Below are 19,387 nucleotides of genomic sequence, written 5' to 3'. Positions count from 1 at the left end.
ATCGACTCTATTATGTCATTTGCAGTGCTTCATGGGAGTGGGCAGAGCTAAAGAGCTATTTTGGCACATTTTTCTTTTTTTGACTCTGATTTGTGTGATTTTCTCTATAGAATCATGGATAATTTAGTTTTTCACTAAGAATTCTGCTATTAAGCACGATTATCTTAAAAATAAGCTGAAATAATGCAGGCTGACAGCTTCAGAAGACGCCAATATCATGGATTAACAACCTTGTAGCTAAGTTTTTACTTTCAGAACCTGACTGTTGCACTCTTTAGGGGGTGTATGGAGTAAATATAATGGCGCATATATGCAAAAAAATAAAGCTGCTAATACACGTATACATTTGTTAATACGGTTAATAAAATGAAAACATGCATGTTAAACATACATGCTATTGAATAAGAGGAAACGATCCACTTGCAAGCCTCTGCTCATCGTGACAGTACTTGGATCAGTGAGCTGTGTCTCGGGCCGATGACGTCACTTCCAGGGAGGCATTTTGTACACGCCCCCGTCCCTTGACTCCACTCCCACTTCAAAACAGTTTGCAAATAGCACATTTATTTTCCTCAATACTTTAATTTTCGTATGCAAAACTTTATTTTCTTTTGCAAAACTTTATTTACCATAGGGGTGCTCTTGAGCATTGTATTCTGTAAAAAATTAAGACTATCTTTTCCGATTTTGACAGGACTAATGAAACCTAAACGATTACCCTATTCATATTTAAACCTATAATATTTTACATAGATAAAATTTAAACCTAACATTTTTATCTCACAACTCTGACTTTTTTCTCACAATTGCGAGTTTATATTAATTCTGAGAAAAAAAGTTAGAATTGCAGGATATATAAACTTACAATTCTGAGGAAAAAAAAGGCAGAATATCGAGTTTATATCTCGCAATTCAGATTTTTCTTCTTATATTGAGATATATAAATTAGAATTGCGAGAAAAACTCGAAATTACCAATTGATTTCAACTTCAGATCTGTCATTTTCTACCACCAAGTAGGCTCTGCCCAAAAAACACATCATCACTGTTTGCAAGCACCCAAATGGTCTATTTGTGACAATAGTGATGGAATATAAAAACCAACGATGCAGTGTTTTGTTGCGAAACATCACTACTTTTTTTTTTTTTTTGGGGAAAAAGTAGCTGCTCTGTTCCTGATCTACTGTTGCGCTAATAAATAAAGTATGCTTGTAGCGACTTTTTGTTGATCACTCCCCAACATTGTTTGGTCGAATATAAACACAAATTATCCAGAAATTATGCTGATGTCAGGAAGGAAATATCACTGAAAACAATTAAATGGATTTCATAATGCAATTGAACAGTAACTAAATATTGTGAGGTATCAGATCCCTTTGCATGTCAACAATGTTGAATATCAGTGGTGTGTGGAAATGCTGTGAACGCATCAAAGCAGATGGCATGAGTAAATGCATGCAAGCTTATGATGTGAAGATAATGTCTAGCTGTGGTAGCCAGAACACCACAGGAATCTGTTGTTAGGGACCAGTGAAGGAAATTGATATGGTTCAGTTGGATACATGACACACACAGACACCCATCAGTTCAGGTTTCATTCTGCTACAGTCACCAGCGCTTCCATAGCAATGAATGAAGTTGGATTCTTTTTGTTTCAAAGTCAGATTACGTAAGGTTTTAAAAGTGTTGTATGCAAGACATAATTGTGTTGACACCTTGGTAACTTTAGAATCTTTGAATTGCATAACAGATTTTCCTTGCTTGTTTGTGTCGTTAAGTGTAATTGGGCTGTTCTTGAAAGCAAAATTGATTGTGATTATTTTCTAGTGTGGTTAGTTTGGCTTGCATTTCTTCTTTAACGAGTTCATTTAGATCTCAGGAGATGTCATTAAACAAATGTTGGTGAAATAATATAGGCCTACCACTGATATCATCTTGTGCGCACTGCAATTTATATAATTTGTTTCAAGATGGGCTTTATGTATTTGAGCTTGGTATTCACAATGGATAAGATTTTGTCAGGGAACACATTCAAAATTAAAAGCATTTGGGGAAAAAAGGTGCTGGGGACAGTGGCACTGTAACAAGTGTTCTGTGTTTGATAAAATAGTGTGTTGTATATTGGTTAATTTTTACATAAGTGTAATGTATTGCTCGGGGAGATCATGTCTGTAGTCAAAACGTAAATGTAGAAAATATATAGGTAATATTACAATCAGAAATAAATTATGAAGCGTTTGGGGTTGGATTTATATCAGTGTTTTACTTTTCAGTTTGTTTTGTCATTTCATTGGGATAGATGGAAAAGCAATAGAGAAGAACAATGTGTGTCTGAGAACTGTGTGTGGTAGGAAACATTGCTGCTGTCTCTGTTCGTCACTGATGACAACCACAGCGAGCCCATCAGAAAAACATTCAAAATGTCAAATTCCAGCACCATTATGGTTGCATATATTTATAGTTGCAAATCTGTGTTGAGAAGATTCCAGAATTATTCGTTAATGCAGTGACAAATATCGCCCATATGAGACGCAAAATAAAGAATATGGTATCCTACAAGGCACTTTATCCCTGCGATTTCCCTGCTGGCCAGGTAGTAAACGTCGCATATAAACTTGTATGTATATTTCAGTAAATGCAGATCATCTGGAGCTAGAAGCAAAAAGCATGCTTTGAATATACATGTCTCATAAGAGCGTTAAAGAAAACGTTCACTCAACATTGTATCATTCCAAACCTGCGATCTGAACTGCATTTATGCTACATTTTTAAAAATGAAAAAGCAGATTTTCAGCGATGCCATAGAAGAACCATTTTTGGTTTTTCGAAGAACCTTTCAGTGAACAGTTCACCCAGAAATGAAATTTCTGTCATTAATTGCTCACCCTCATGTCGTTCCACACCCATAAGACCTTCATTCATCTTCAGAACACAAATTAAGATCATTTTGATGAAATCCGAGAGGTTTTTCATCTCCCACCAGGTTCTACGTCATTATTGGTAAAAAAACCTCTCAGATTTCATCAACTTAATTTGTGTTCTGAAGATGAACGAAGGTCTTACGGGTGTGAAACGTCATGAGGCATTTTTTTTCTTAGTGTGAAGAACAATTTAAAAACCTAAAACTTTTTACATTATAAAGTAACTTTTATGCAATGGTAAAGTTCCATGGATGTTAAAGGTTCTTCATTAAACTATAGATGCCAATAAAGAACCTTTATTTTGGTAAGAGTTATCATTATGGTAAGAGTTATGTAAACAAAATCTTCTTTTGTCTTTGTGGGTTTGGAACGACATGATGGTTAGTAAATAATGACAGCATTTTCAGTGTTGTGTGCACCTCCACCCTGGCTAGCAAAATAATAGGGCTCAAGGCGCATTGATAATCTGCATACGTTATGAAGATTGAGTGGAAATTTACATTCCAGCCGGAGATAATTTCCTAATAGTTTAACATAAATTTCATTATTCATACATTCCTAGCTCTCCTATAATTTCTTAACAATTGTTCCATGAAATTGCTCTGTGACCAAAAATACGAGAGAGCTGTGCTATATTTAAGTGTGTTTGTTCTGTTTTCAAACCATGGGCAGAATATTTATGTCACCCAGGTGTTTTTACACCTTGCATGGCATGATAAAGCAATGCGTTTGAATTCTTGGGCCAGAAGGATTTCTGAGAAGTGATGTGGATGTAAAAAAAAAAAAAAGAGAAGAAGAAGAAGAAGAAAAGAAAAGTGCATGTCCAGTCCACAACCTGAGTTCCGTTTTTTCATTCCCAGAATGCTTTTGGATGAGTTGTCAAACTTTATAGCCCTATGGCAGGAGAAAACACAGTTACACAGATATTCCAGGATTTTTCCCTGCTCACAGCTCAGGCATGACTGCATGGAAAATGTCAGTGGAGAGCTCCTTTGTTATGGTGAATAGTAAAGCCTTTAAAATCGAAATGTACCTGAAAGCGAGTCTGGAAGGCCGTCTGCAGCACTTTTTCTGCAATTATGTTGCCAGGTTATGTCAATCACTCTCAGCACCGATGGCCATAAAATTCAGGAGGCTAGAAGATTTGTTTCGATGCTTGAGTTATTGTGCAAGTCTTGATATTCTGACGAAAGTATGAATCAACGAATAGATGGTGATCTGTACTGAATCTATAAGAAAAACAACTATACGAATCAGTTAAAGGATTAGTTCATTTTCAAATGAAAAAAAGTAAAGCCCAAGCTTTACTCACCCTCAAGCCATTCTAGGTATATATGACTTGCTTGTTTCTGATGAACACTCTTGGAGATATTTTAATAAATATCCTGACGCATCCGAGCTTTATAATGGCAGTGAGCGATACCAACGAGTATGAGCTAAAGAAAGTGCTTCCATCCACATCCATCCATCATAAACGTACTTCAAACAGCTCCGGGGGGTTAATAAAGGCCTTCTGAAGCGAATCGATGCGTTTGTGTAAAAAAAAAAAAAAAAAAAACATATTTAACTTCCGTATTCAAGTTACTAAGAAATTGTAAACTGGCTTCATGTCAGTTATTTTTTTTCCGCAAGTTGAATAGGGAAGGTGTAGGACGTAGCGTAAGCTTTTTGAACTGCTTTTTTTGTAAGTGGAATACGGAAGGCGTTCTGGCGGAAGCTAGATATCTTACTTCATAACTTGTTAAATATAGATTTTTTTTTTACTCAAATGCATTGGTTCGCTTCAGAAGGCCTTTATTAACCCCCCTATCTATCTATCTATCTATCTATCTATCTATCTATCTATCTATCTATCTATCTATCTATCTATCTATCTATCTATCTATCTATCTATCTATCTATCTATCTATCTATCTATCTATCTATCTATCTATCTATCTATCTATCTATCTATCTATCTATCTATCTATCTATCTATCTATCTATCTATCTACCTATATGTCTGTCTGTCATAATTTATTTAAAACCCCCCAAACTCAATATCGCGGTCACATTTGCTTATTTTCTTATTAACCTTGTAAAAAGTAAGGTTTTAAATTATTCAAGATCCTAAAACAATCTGTTTAGTAGGTTTACATAACATTTAAAAAAATAATATTTTGAATCCAAAATTTCCAATGCGCTCTCAGACTCTTTTCTTTTGAACCCTACTATTGTATTGCAGAGAACTGCAGTATTGCAGAGAAAAATCTAACAAAAGATATGTTGGATGTTACAGACCGATGCAACAATTTATTGCCCTTGGTTAAACATGTTACCATGGTGCTTGGTTAGTGCTTGTCTGAGGGTAAATTCTTTTAGCTCAAGGGGCTCAAAGCGTACAGTGTAATGTGATAGAAGCTCCAGAAGCTTATAAAAGCAATCATTCCAACAGCTAGCTCCCAGGAATTGTTTCATCTGAGATAAATCTCATGTGTTAATGCTTTTGGCATCATTGGGTAATTTACCCAAAATCTTTAGATAAAAGAACATCTTTGATAAATGGACCTGCTATAGTTGCTTCTAAACAACCACTTGAATGCTACAATAGCATCTCCACGAACATCTACACAAGATCGCGTAAAGGATTTCAAGCAGTGCTGATTGATAATAGCATAGCTTCTCCTGGGCTTTCATCTACATGCAATAGCTATCATTTCATCTCCTGGAGACCTCTTCAAAATTAATGTATTGTACGCTACAACTCACCACCTTCCAACCCCTCCTTCTAGTGCCTCTAGTTTCAGCGCTCCAGTCCAGCATAAGATCTACATTCTTGCTAGGACTTTTCTGGGATGTTTACCTCCAGACTTCTCTCAGACGTTCTGTCCTCTCTCCCCTCCACTCCCCTCCTCCTGGTTGTGGCGGTCTCTGGCAGCGCCTGCCGGATTCCTGCATGTCTATCACTCTAATCAGGCGGCCAGACTCATTACAGAGTCCACTTAGTCAAGCACCGCCAAAAAGAGAACTTGCCTGCTGTCTAACGGGGGAGGGTTATTTTCTTTTCATTTGGATGGGGTGCAGTGGTCTAGCCCAACAGACTTGCTTTCTACAGGTTTTAGAGTGCCCTATATGAAAGTTTACTTCATTAAGAGACCATAAGGGGGCAAGCTTGCCCTCTCTCTGCCGTGCCGTGCCGAAGCCGCTGTCTAGCCCAAGGTGATGAGCGTGGGCAGAAGACGTTACAGAACAATTTCAAAGCTGTGTTGTACCCAAACTTCGTAATAGTTCGGATAACAATGTGCGGCAGCCTAGTTTGAATGTCTGATTTCAGATGTTTATGAATGTCTTGTTTGAGTGGGTGGAATCAATTTAGCAGCACATTAAGAGAGAAAAGAAAATGCCACTTATGGAGAGGAGAGTTGTGCATTTGATGCCCAGAATTTCAGTGTTTTTCATAAATGATTCATGTAGTTACCTTAAAGTATATAAACTATATAGTAAAAGGTACAGTGGGGTTCAAAATGATCAGTGAAAAGGCTTTTTTATGCATCATCTTCAAGTTTAATACTAAATGCATTACAACTCATGTTATCAGTAATTTTCTGCACTCAAAATAAAACCTGAGGATAATTGCAATCCAGCATAATTTTAGAATGATCCAAAAGAGCGTCTAGTGCTTCAATGGAAGAAAGAACATCTGGTCACATGATTAATGGTCTAGAAATAGTGTTTTTGTTGTTGTTTGTTTTACTTTTTGTCGTTTTGAATATTATAAGCTTTTATTTGCAGATTTACATGACAAAAATCACAAATTTTCAGTGTGATCTCAGAATATTGGACCCTACTGAAAGACCATGGTAAAAATTACTTTTATTTTTGGGGTATATGGGGTACATTAAAGGTACGTTGATGTAAAATAATATTATTAATTATATAATTTAGGTGCTCGATATATAATGTGTCAAGCATATCAAACTTGATCAACATCAAGATTTTATGTTAAAATGTATATGAATGTATTAATTTTCATCATCCACTAGTTTATTTTAAATGATTAAATTAACCAAAAAATCTCTCAATTAATATAAGCTCAAAAAAGCTGCATGTAATTATTATTAAATAATTCTGAGTAGGACAGTTTGAGAATTTAGCATGTAACACCTATCCATTTACATATGCAACATAAAGTTCATTAAGTTAATTAATATTGTAGCCATTAAGAGGTTACCAGTCATTTTCTTGCATATATCATCACTTTAAAAGTGATTTCACACTTGCATAACAGCTTGTTGCAAAGCAGTTATTGAAGCTTCATCCTGATAGCCTAAGAATTGCCAGTAATCGTCATAAAGGGAACGCACATGTTTTTCACACCAGGCTGGTGCGTTCCTGCACCACGGCACCCTAATGAATAATGAAACGGCACAATTTGCTAATGTGTTGCTGAACGCCTGCACCATATGAAAGCCGGTTGTCACCTAGACATATAAAACGGTTGCACAGGCCATGAATTTCAGCAGTCACTTAATATTGCTGCCACAAGGGCTGCGAGCTGCCAGGACTGGGCTGCCAGGGGCATCACCACAGCCCCCTCTTCCTCCCAGACCAGAAGCGAGATCTGGGCTATGAATGCTAGCATTGCTCCCCTAATTGGGCCTGGGAGAGGTTTAACAACCATGCTACAGTTTACTCTACTGACAAATAGAAAAATAAAGGCCTTGTTCAAATTAGCACAGTGAAGTGAGAAGTTTTAGAAGCCCTTGACTGTCTTGGCTGTCAGCTCCGAGCTTGCCTAGCTTAATCTACAGAAAAAGGTTATTTGAGTTCAGTTCAAGCTATTCGCTTCATTCATTCCATCCAGAGGTGAAAACAGACTTCAGTTTCAGCCGAGTATGATCCTTTAAGCTTGCATGAGCAGGGTCAAGAAGCAGAAGACTCTGTGAGCAGTTCAGAGGGCAGATTAGATAAACCAGGCGTCCATAATGATTCTCTGGCTTCAAAGCAATTAGCATTTAAATGCCCTGCCCGTTTACTATGCATCTTGACTGAGCCGTATATAAAGTAGTCAAAGTGAATTATTAATTACAGTAATTTGAGGTCACACACCTTCAGCTTCCTCGTGGGCTGCAATTATATCTGCGCTCACGCTAACTAATTTGTCCAATTAGCATGCTACCAAACACCATGCGGGTTCCTTGATCTATATATTTTTTTCTAAATATGTCATGAAAAACATTTATATTTATTCATGTGGATTTGCTGTTTTAAATGTAACTGCTCAAGTTTAGTGTTGTCACCTTAAGTGAGATATAGTTCATACATTTTATATTAGCTTGTAGTGTAGCAAACTATTTCAAAAGAGTAGCAACACCTGTATAGTTTACATATGTTGTAGCTTGAGAAGCAACAGTTTCCATCACAAGTTAAAATGTTCTCAATGCTCATGTGAAAATCAACTACGATGCCCCAGTGGAGATAGATTTAGTACATGCTTGTTCAGTATTGTGAAAAGGATAATTGCTGTGCTTTTTATTTGACATGTTTATGAAGGGAAATGGTAAAAGCCATCTATCTCTGAGTCTTCACTTGTAAGCCCAAAAGACCAGATGTGTGTCCATCCAAGCAGATATTTTGGGCTGGTGAATGCTTCCGTTTCCTGTCTGTCAGTGTGTGAGATTTTAATGTGAGAGTGTTTGCTCCCAACATTTATCTGTCCAGCGTATGCACAGCTGCGACCCGTTTTTCTGCTGTTTGCCGGTATCGTGGAGGTGTCAGTTTTAGTACGAGCTTTTAGTTTATAGGTGATGCCTCATGAATAAATGTGTAGAGGTGTAATTTGAACTTTTACAGATTATATGAATGAATGAACTTTGTTTGTACTGTTTTATGCTTTTAGTGCTTTGTTCAGTCTTCAGACATGTCACTTGTTTGTTGACACTTGACACTTGTTTGTTCACATTGAGTTTACAGTTTGAAAGTCTTGTTTCCTTTAGTTTATTTTCAAGGTCTGAGTGGAATTATCCATTGTTGCTTTCATTTTAAATGTCACATAATGATATTTTAACTCGCCTTACATTCTTTTAACATTAAATAAAGCACATAATCAGTACCAGCCGTGACGTTGCAGAAAGAGAAACCGTTTTTAAAATACAGTCCTCTGTCGTTCGTTGCGTTTTGCTGTGACAAAAAAACTGATTAACACGAAAAAGATACCTTTTATCACATGTTGTGGCATTGCTTCACATGTAGTTAGGACACGGTGTAAGATGAACAAACTTTTAGTAGAGCAGTGCTCTTTTAATGTCTGTTCTGCATCAGACAAAAAGACAGCAGCAGTGCATTGACTTGGTCTCTGTTCATGTTTTAAAGCAATTAGAACCTTTCCAGGCTCATTTTACTCCCACAGATTGACAGCTGTCGCCCCTGAACTGTTGTATTAGCCCAGAAGGTCCACTGACATTAAAACAACAGGCTCAGACAAGAGCAGCCCTGTGTCGCGTTCCCGATAGAGCTTCCTGAGTGTGACATTTCACCAAAATCAACAAGCTGTCGATAGCAATTCTCTCGATTAGAAATCTCAAAGCCGCTAAGCTCAAAGCGCCGGTCCGCTGGCATTTGCTGCTCTCAGACATTTTGCCATGTTCACATTTTCACGTGGTTTAAGATTGCTCTGTCATTTTTGCTGGACTTTGTTTGATCTGGTTGTTCAAGTCAAAAACATGGCCTTGCTGAGTATGACTAAAGGCCCTTTATGGCAAGTCTAGAGAGCACTTAAGGGATATGGTGATGCAAAAAATGGAAGAAAAAAAAAATATTTCAATGCTTTTGCATTCTCTCGCATATGTTTTGCGTTCCCCAGAGAATCTTTGTGTTCCCTCATAAAAACTTTTGCATTACCAGAGAACGCCTGCAAAAATTCTAAAGGTTTGTAAGCGAATGGAAAGTTTCTTGGGGGAACGCAAAACATTTGCAAGACAATGAAAAAGCATTGACATAAATTTTCTCTCTTTTTTTTCTATCACCATGCCCTTTTAGGATCTCACTCAAAGTAATTGATTTTATTTCTTTGTTTTACAAATTCATATCCCACACTTCTGTCACAATTATGACTTTAGATCTCACATTTGCACTTTTATATTTCACAGTTGTGAGTATTTCTCTTAATTGCGATTGTAGTTCTCTTATTTACGACTTTATAACACAATTTGATTTTTTATCGGCGATTTAATTATATTTTAGAATCATTGAGATACTTCAGTTTTATATTTATATTTTCAGTTTTCATTTCAATTTTAAAGTTTTAGTAATTATTATAATGACAACCCTCAGAGTGTTTGGCATGGTAATGGATATGACAATGTTGATATGTTTGGACAAACAGCATTGATATAGTAAATTTTGCGTTTGCTCATATTAATCATATAAAAAATGCCCTTTTTTTCAGGCTGGGTCAGCTAATGTACAGCTCATGTGCAAAGTAGGATAGATTTCATTTAAACATTATGGGCCAGATTTACTAACAGCTTGCGCCAGCGCAAACTCTCTTTTGCCATTAAAAAACTACTGTCAGTATTTACTAAAGACACGCAGTGCAAAATTAGTGCTGAAAAGGCGTGGACTGAGTTGTTTTTGCAGCTGACATTATTGCATATGCATATGTACGAGTTTCCCTCTCAGATGCAAAATTTATGGGAGAGTATTTAAATGAATCACACAACGCGATTTACTAATGTTTGCAGCAATTGTTGTTGCTAGGAGGAGACACCACAGAGAGCAGAGATCATGTGGTAGAAGAGAGAAAATATTTTCCACTTGTATTAATTTCTTTGGAATGCCAGAGGAAGACGTTATCCGTATATTACATGTAACTAGCTGCGCCTGTGTCGACCCGCACCTGATGAGCATCAGCTCTGCTTATTTGAGACCCAATGCTGGTTTGCACTGCTCTTGGTTGATTGCGTTGGTCATTATGGAAATGATTGTGTCTGTGTTATTTGAATTGCGCATCAGCAGTAGATCATGTGCAAAACTTGCCACTCCCATCGCTACATTTGTGGAATTGCGCCCTCGTGCTAATTCGCCCCTTTTAGTAAATCAGGCCCTAGGATTTTTATTTGCGTTACATCCACCAGCTCCTCCTGACTCCCTTGCTTTCCCATCATAAACTTCAATTCCCACACTCAAAAAAAAAAAAAAGATTTTTTGACGCTGTTCAGTTTATTTAAACAATTTATTTTGATTCAACACCATTGTGTCAGGTTTCTGGTTTAAATGTGATTGATTCATGTTAAATTGACTTGAAACGATTACTCTTTGACTTAACTTGATGTTTTCATATTGGAATAACATGTTTAAATCAAGTAAACCCAACCAGGACTCAATCAAACAGGATTTTCACTTCCCATCATGCTTTGCAAAGGGGCTGAACTAGGAGTGTAAATGTTGAAATAAAGTGTTATTTTAAGCAGTTTTTAGGAAGATGAGAAAATGGAAAGACATTTTAATTTTTACTCTTCTATTATGCTGGTATTTAAATGTTTCTGTTAATTAATAGTTTTGGGGTTACCATTGTGGCGAATTGTTGCACTTGTGCTTGGGTTGAGGACCTGCTAACAAACTTTCAAATTACTTTAATAAGAAAGTAATCACTGTGGGAGTGCTCTGGGTTGCATTTCCCAAAAGTATTGTATGTCTATGTTGATTGTAAAACCATTGCCACCAATGGACTTATGATCAATTTAGGCTTTACAATGTTTTTGGTTAAGGCTATTTAGGATGAATCCAGTATCACATCTAGATTTCTAACACAGAACATCACAAAAGTTATATAAATCACAAAATGAAACAAGAAGAATTAATTGTAAAAATCAATGTATATGAAAACAATTTATTATTTATTGCTTGTTTTTGATTTTCCAAAACATTGCAAATTAGTTGACACTATTAAATAAAGCTGTGCCCAACCATAGTAAATAAGTTGAATCAACCTTAATAAATTAAGTTGACCCAACGTAAGTACATTAAATTGGAATAACAGAATTGCATAATGCTAAAATAAAGCAACTTAATCATGTGGAAATCCTTTCCATGATTTTTTAATGTTCGTTCAAAAAGTTATTTTTTTTTTTTGAGTGCATAACCCATTACCTGGAATCATTATTGTTTGATCACTTCCACCTGTATCTCATTATCTGGTTAAACTCTGCCAATATAAGCCCTGTATTTTGACTTGTTCCTTGTGAAGTCTTGTAAGTGTCACACTGCATTTCTGAGTGCTCTCTTTCTGGGTTTCCCTGTGGTTTTGACCCTATTGACTGTTATATTGATTACGATTTGGATTTTTCCAATAAAACTGCTTTTGGATCTTTAACCCAAGTTTCAGAGCAGTCAATTTGAAAATGATGTCTGTTTTTAATGTGACCATGATGTAATATAGTGTTGATTAAGAGGAAGAGGTTAAACATCTAAGTTAACCTGCCTGAAAGGTTAGTTTTTTATGCAATTGTTGGGGAATTGGATGTCGGTTTGTTTCACACAATTACACTCTTAATGATCATTGTCATTTATCTCCAGCGGATCTCATCATGACTCTATGCGAGCAGATAAACCATGTTCATGTGGGACAGACAGTCCCTCTTGGGTATATTCACGATGCTTCACGCTATGAGCTTTGTTAGGAAGTATGACTTCAGTCACAGACGCTGCTGGGTTTGGAATAGAACATCGTGTACCACACACTGTGGCAAATGTGTCATCCTCAATGGAAATTGATTTAGCTTGTTTTGAACATCACAGTTAAGTGAGTCACATCATATACTGTAAGACATGTTCTTTCAGTATGTGAAAATATGTTTTCCTTTGTTCAGGGTAAAGAGGTTCAAGGCTGCTGAGCCTTTTGCAGATTTTAAACTGAAGAGCTGTCAGTGTAGCAAGTGTATTTTCTCTTTTCTTTTTTTTTTTTTTTTTTTAAATCAATATGATATATAGTTATTTTTATGCAGATATTGATTTAAGTAGTATTTTTAACATCCGGTGGCACAAGCACATCAATTCAGGTTTGTTTGGCTATTTAAAGGCTGTTTGCCTTACCTTGCATTCCTGTTTCCGATTCAAATTAAAGCTAATTAAGGACTCCTTTCCATAGAATTAACTTAGAATTTACTTTTTAGGAGACTTCCTTGAACAAATTATGCGTGAGATAAGGTCGTACCAATGTATAAGTGGTGTGTGGTGGACCTTTGAAAATTCATCTTCAATTTTACTTTTTAACCATTTCAGGGTATAGAACACCATTTACCTTACACTTTCCACAAGTAACCAATAGTCTATATGCAAATATGATTATATTTGCATGCTATTTAATATTATGCTATTTATCTCAATTATGCTATTTTAAAGGTTCTTAATTTTGTTTTAAAGGTCTCATACCATAGGTTTACATGCACCCAATTTCAAAAAACACTTTAATTTTCACCTCATTTCTAAAAGAGTCTGAGTCATTCGAAAATGTAGCCTCTCTAAACCCCTCCTTTCTGAGAGCCTGCTCTGCTCTAATTGGCCAGATGGCCCAGTCTGTTGTGATTGTATACTATTAACAGCGCATTTCAGAAATGAAACATACATTTCCATATCTGAATTTCAGCTCCTGAGGCTTCCTCAGAACTTGAAACACAGTGATACAAACAGTAACGATGGCGTCGGTTGTACCATATCAGTCAAGTGGATTCTCTGGGCTGAAAACAGCATTTTTTCAACATTTTGACAACACAAGCCAAACTCTCAGCTACAACTACAGTCTACAGTGCTTGAGAGTGGGTCCAATTAGTTATTGTTCACCGCAGGCATTATGCAAATTTGTTACATTGTTACATATGTACCAGGAAGGGAGACTGGAATTGCTAACGAATCGTTTCAACAGTTAAGTATCGATTCTTTGTTTTAGGAGACAATAACTTTTTTTGTCATGAAAGGTAATGTTAGGGGCACTAATGGGGTACTTTAAGGTTTAGCATTTATATATTCCTCCAAAAAATAATACAGTACAAAATCAGTAATGCAGTAAAGCATTTTATGTATTTTTTTTTTTTTTTTCAGCTGCTATTATTAATAGCTGTCCTCTTCACCTTTTTTTCACACTAATAGTCAATAAATCCACAGGTGTCATGAAGGTTGCAGACATGAAGCTGCACCTTTATTTTAATCAAGCCTAAAATAGCTCACTCACAGACATTTCACGTTTCAGCAATTTCAGGATTCGGACATGATTAAAATGATTAAATGAGGTGATGAGATGTTTCCTTTGTAATTAGTCCATTCATTTCCATCTGTTTGACCAATTTATGCAGATTTGTGGAGATTTTTACAAGACAACATGCATTTCATAATGTACTTTCTTTATATTATCAGCTCATCAAAAACCTTACAACAAAAGAATCATGTAAACGACTTTTATCTGCCATAGATGTTCCTTTTCCAAAGTTTGCATGCCTGTAACTCTAAAAGTATTCAAATTATCTTAATATCCTTCTAGATTTTTATTCTTAATAAACTTTTCTTTTGTAATCTTCATTGTTAAGGCACTATATAGATCAGTCCCATAGATAAGGGGATCTCAAAGCAGCTCCATGTTCAAATTGTTGAATTTTATCCATTTACAATGGTTATGAACCAAATGTATGAACCAACTTTTTAAACAGCTTTTATTTATTCTATTTAAAGAGGAATGTCTTAAGAATAGATAACACTGAAACTAGAAATGTATCTTGTTTCCCTCTATGAAAAACTGAATACAACACCTCTCTCTGAGTGCCAAAAACAAACATTTTTCTGAAGTTTACATATCTTTAATTCAAGAAGTGCTAAAGATATCTTAATGTCATTTTAGATATTTGTTCTTATTAAAGGTGCCATCGAATGTTTTTTTACAAGATGTAATATAAGTCTAAGTTGTCCCCTGAATGTGTCTGTGAAGTTGCAGCTCAAAATATCCCATAGATTTTTTTAAATACATTTTTTTAACTGCTTATTTTGGGGCATAATTAGAAATGCGCCGATTCATGCTGCGGCCCCTTTAATTGCTCGCGCTCTCCGCCCCCTCCCGAGCTCTCGACTCTATCACTGCATAAACAAAGTTCACACAGCTAATATAACCCTCAAAATGGATCTTTACAAAGTGTTCGTCATGCAGCATGTCTAATCGCGTAAATATGGTATTTATTTGGATGTTTACATTTGATTCTGAATGAGTTTGAGGCTAAGCTCCGTGGCTAACGGCTAATGCTACACTGTTGGAGAGATTTATAAAGAATGAAGTTGTGTTTATCAATTATACAGACTGCAAGTGTTTAATAATGAAAATAGCAACGGCTCTTGTCTCCGTGAATACAGTAAGAAACGATGGTAACTTTAACCACATTTAACAGTACATTAGCAACATGCTAATGAAACATTTAGAAAGACAATTTACAAATATCACTAAAAATATCATGATATCATGGATCATGTCAGTTATTATTGCTCCATCTGCCATTTTTTGCTGTTGTCCTTGCTTGCTTAACTAGTCTGATGATTCAGCTGTGCACAGATCCAGACGTTAATACTGCCTTCCCTTGTGTAATGCCTCGATCATGGGCTGGCATATGCAAATATTGGGGGCGTACACCACGCCTATTACGTAACAGTCGGTGTTATGTTGAGATTCGCCTGTTCTTCGGAGGTCTTTTAAACAAATGAGATTTATATAAGAAGGAGGAAACAATGGTGTTTGAGACAGCTTCTTATAAATACACTTTTGCCTCAACGACCATTTTCAGTGGATTTTTGATACTCAGAGAGTTATGTTTTGTGCAATTCTTTTGATAGAGGGAAACAAGATATATTTCTAGTTTAAACATTATTTATTATTTAGATATCCCTCTTTAAATGCAATAAGTATCAGCTGTGTGTAAAGTGAACCACATCTGGTTTATGACTTCTGAAAATGGGTAAAATTCAACAATTTGAACATGGGGCTGCTTTGAGATCTCCATATCTATGGGACTGAACTATATAGGGCCTTGAAAATGAAGATTTCAAAAGAAGAGTTTATTAGGAATTAGAATCTAGAAGGGTATTAAAATATCTTGAAAACATTTAGAGTTACAGGCATGCAAACTTTGGAAAAGGAATATTGATGGTTCTATGAAATTGAGTTGATAGAAAAACAGGAGATACATTTCTAGTTTCAACATTATTTGTTCTTCAGACATTCTTTTTTAAAAGAAAAAAGTATCAACTGTATACAAAGTCACCCACATTTGTTTTTTGACCACTAAAAATACTACAATTCACCAATTTACTCATGGAGCCGCATTAAGATCTCCATATCTCTGGGACTGAACCATAAAGGGTCTTTAAAGATAAAGATACCAAAAGGAAAGTTTGTTAAGAACCAGAATCTAAAAGGATATTAAGTGAAAATGAACAAGTATGAGATGAAAAGGGTCATTTTGACCCTCTACAAAATAGTGGATTACTCAGTAAATATACATCTGTGACATTTAATATTTTGGCTTTCATCACTATTTATGTTTGTCTACAGAAAAAATGCTTTGAGCCAGGGAAATTTGGTTGATTTGACATGGAATGACCCATTGTTCTGTATTCCATTTCTCATATGTCATATTTTTTATTGTTGTATTGCTGATTATTTGTTCATCTAAATGTTTTGCCTTTTTTTCCTCCTCTGGAGAAACTCCCCTGCTGTGTTTATTATTACATAAAATACTAAAGGCATATGAAGAACATAAAGTACCGTATGCTGCAACAAGTCAAGAATAATTTTACAAATCTTTTTTGCTTTCTTCACCTATAATTATACTTTGCTTTGGGTGGGTTTCATGTATTGGTAGCTGATCGCTGATGTGGACAGTTTTCAGCACTATGGTCCATGGCGTTAGATGTCAGATGAAAGAATATGCATATCTACAGGAAAGGTAATTTTCAAAACATATTCTCGAAAGTTGCTATGACAACAGAGAGGCTGCCATTCCCAAGCGTGAGGACACAGTTTCTGGTAACAGAAATGCTTTGGTGTCTGCATTGATCATGCTGTAATTAGAAAATTGAATATTTCTGTTTGGCATTGTGTTAGTAGAGAGTGTTAATATCATTAACTCACCTTACGTAAGCAACGAGGGGCCACATTTATACATCTGTTTTACGCATTGGGTTGTCTTCTGTGGAATTCTAGAGCAGTACTTCAGGCACTTTATTTTCATGCATTTTTGTCGTGTTGTTGCATTTATTGAACTTATGGGTAATATGATATACAATCTAGTATTAGTTTGGAAAAGGTTGTAATTATGTAACATCTGATTTATTTTTTACGCAAAAGACTAAAAATGACAGCCAATTTTTAAACAAAAAAAAAAGGTTTAAAACATTTGAGTTTTCAATTAGTATGCTGATTAATTAATAATTAATCTTATCATAAAGATTAACGTTAATATAAATAATGTTTAAAAACCTACTTTTTTTGTTTATTTAATTTTGCAGAGTCTTGGAGCCACTGGCAGATACGAAACCCATAAAAAGTAAGTGGTTTATTTTATGTACTTTACCTTCTAAAACTCCATGCAATTGCCAGAAATGAAAAGGGAAAAAATGAAGACAATGAACAGATGTAGAACTAATGATAGTGCTATCAAAAATATGATGACGCTTCAGTGTATAGTGTAAGTGTAACTGCAGGTGCCTAATGAGCTTGGTATGAGCGTTTCAGTATTATTACTTATTATTATTTTGTTGCAAGCAATAAAAACTCCTTATTTCTGGTTTGGGCAGGTTCCCACTTCAGAACTATCAGAAGGTCTTGTTATCTGTCCAGCATGGAAGTAGTTTATAATTATTATTCTTTGCGCTTCTTATCATTCCGTTATCCTTGGTGATTCACGCTGCAGTTTTTCATTCAATAAAAATGCACAGAGGAGGAAGTTTCTAGGCTATAGGTTGCCCAATCATTATATGAATCCATGGGGGTTTTGTTAAGAGATAGACCCCATCACTCAGAAGCAGCCAATATCCGAGAGTGTTATATGCGCTATTATTAGAACATACTGTAATTGGCTGTTATGGTCACCTGCTCAGATGGACCTATATGAAGATTTGCTTTGTGACATCTCAAATTGACTTAACTATCTGCATCATTTAATGTTTGATACTGAATTTATTCATTCATTTATCTGTCGCAGTTTATTTATGAGCAAAAACAATGCATTTGCTCATAAATAAGTTGACTTTATCGGTTAACAAAATGGAAGGTTTCACATTACGGCCCCACGTTCTCGACCTTCAATCCATTTTTTGCTGTGAATTCTAAATATAACACCTAGAAATGGCTCCAAATTATACTGAGCTCTGTGTTAATGGGCAGTGTGTAATAGCTCAGGCTGTGTTTGCCATTCCTGTTGATGCAGTTTTATTTTTACAGTCAAACATTGTATTAGGCTCAACACAACAATACATTTTCTATGACCAGAAGAGTCTCTTACAAGGTTTTTAAGCCCCTAACCTGTCAGTTTGTTTGGGTAATATTGTGTTTTCATGCACACGTCTAATAGCTGCAGAGGGAAACTGTTCTGAATGCTTCCCCCTTGGTGAGAAACCGTGCTGCCTGCAGTCTGAATCAGTGGAGCCCATGGTATCCATTAAGAAATATGGCACTAGTAGTGTTGCCATGGAGATCAACTCAATGGAAGCTGAGTTTAAGCCTCAGGAAGACATAATCAAGTGCTTTGGCTTTTATTCCAGAAATACGCACTGCAACAGTGTGGTGGTGATATGCTGTTTTTGCAGTTTAATCATTTAAACTTATTATAAAGATTGTTTTAGTTTATCTGATGTTGCAGTATTCCATCTTGTGCATTAGTCATGTACACATCAGCTTTTGTAGTAGTGTAAATAAAACAGAAAAGGGTGCAATTATGATATTAATGTGATAATTGACAAAAAAAATATCTGTCATCATGTACTCATCCTTATGTCTTTCTAAACCCATATAATTTTTTAAGTAGTAGTTTAGCAGAATGTTGAGCTGCTCTCATACATGCAATTAATATAGATGGCAACTATGGCATGTCAAGCTTAAAAAAGCACCATAAAAGCCTCATAAAGTAGTCCATACAACTTATGCAATGTATTTCTATACTTCTGAAGCCACAGACTGAAAAGTCATTATTCTCTAGAAATCTTGCTTGACACCTGTGGTCACCATTCATTTACATTGTATAGATACATGCAGCTTGGACTCCTTTTGAGTTCCACAGAGAAAAGAAAGTCATGCTGGTTTTAAAAAAAGACATCAAAGTAAGTAAATACCAACTTCAGAATATAAAGTCACCATGAAATCAAAAATGAACATTCTCTTTTTTTATGATAAATATTGCAGCATTTATCATAAATGATTTATCCGTGCACATCATAAAATTCACATGCCCTTTGTAAAAT

General features: G+C 35.7%; 1 protein-coding gene across 2 annotated transcripts in view; it reads left to right on the top strand.

Moving 5' to 3' along the window:
• Nucleotides 1-19,387, top strand: part of ankfn1a (ankyrin repeat and fibronectin type III domain containing 1a) — a 91,749-nt gene that overhangs the window by 18,309 nt on the left and 54,053 nt on the right. For both annotated transcript variants that reach the window (XM_067369637.1, XM_067369636.1), the window contains exon 6: nt 17,438-17,475. In XM_067369637.1, coding sequence (XP_067225738.1) covers nt 17,438-17,475 — 38 coding nt within the window. The remainder of the gene's footprint in view (nt 1-17,437; nt 17,476-19,387) is intronic.

Source organism: Chanodichthys erythropterus, chromosome 19, assembly GCF_024489055.1.
Source record: "Chanodichthys erythropterus isolate Z2021 chromosome 19, ASM2448905v1, whole genome shotgun sequence".
NCBI lineage: Eukaryota > Metazoa > Chordata > Actinopteri > Cypriniformes > Xenocyprididae > Chanodichthys > Chanodichthys erythropterus.
The sequence above is the reverse complement of the archived record's forward strand: the minus strand, read 5'-3'. Positions and strand labels throughout refer to the sequence as shown.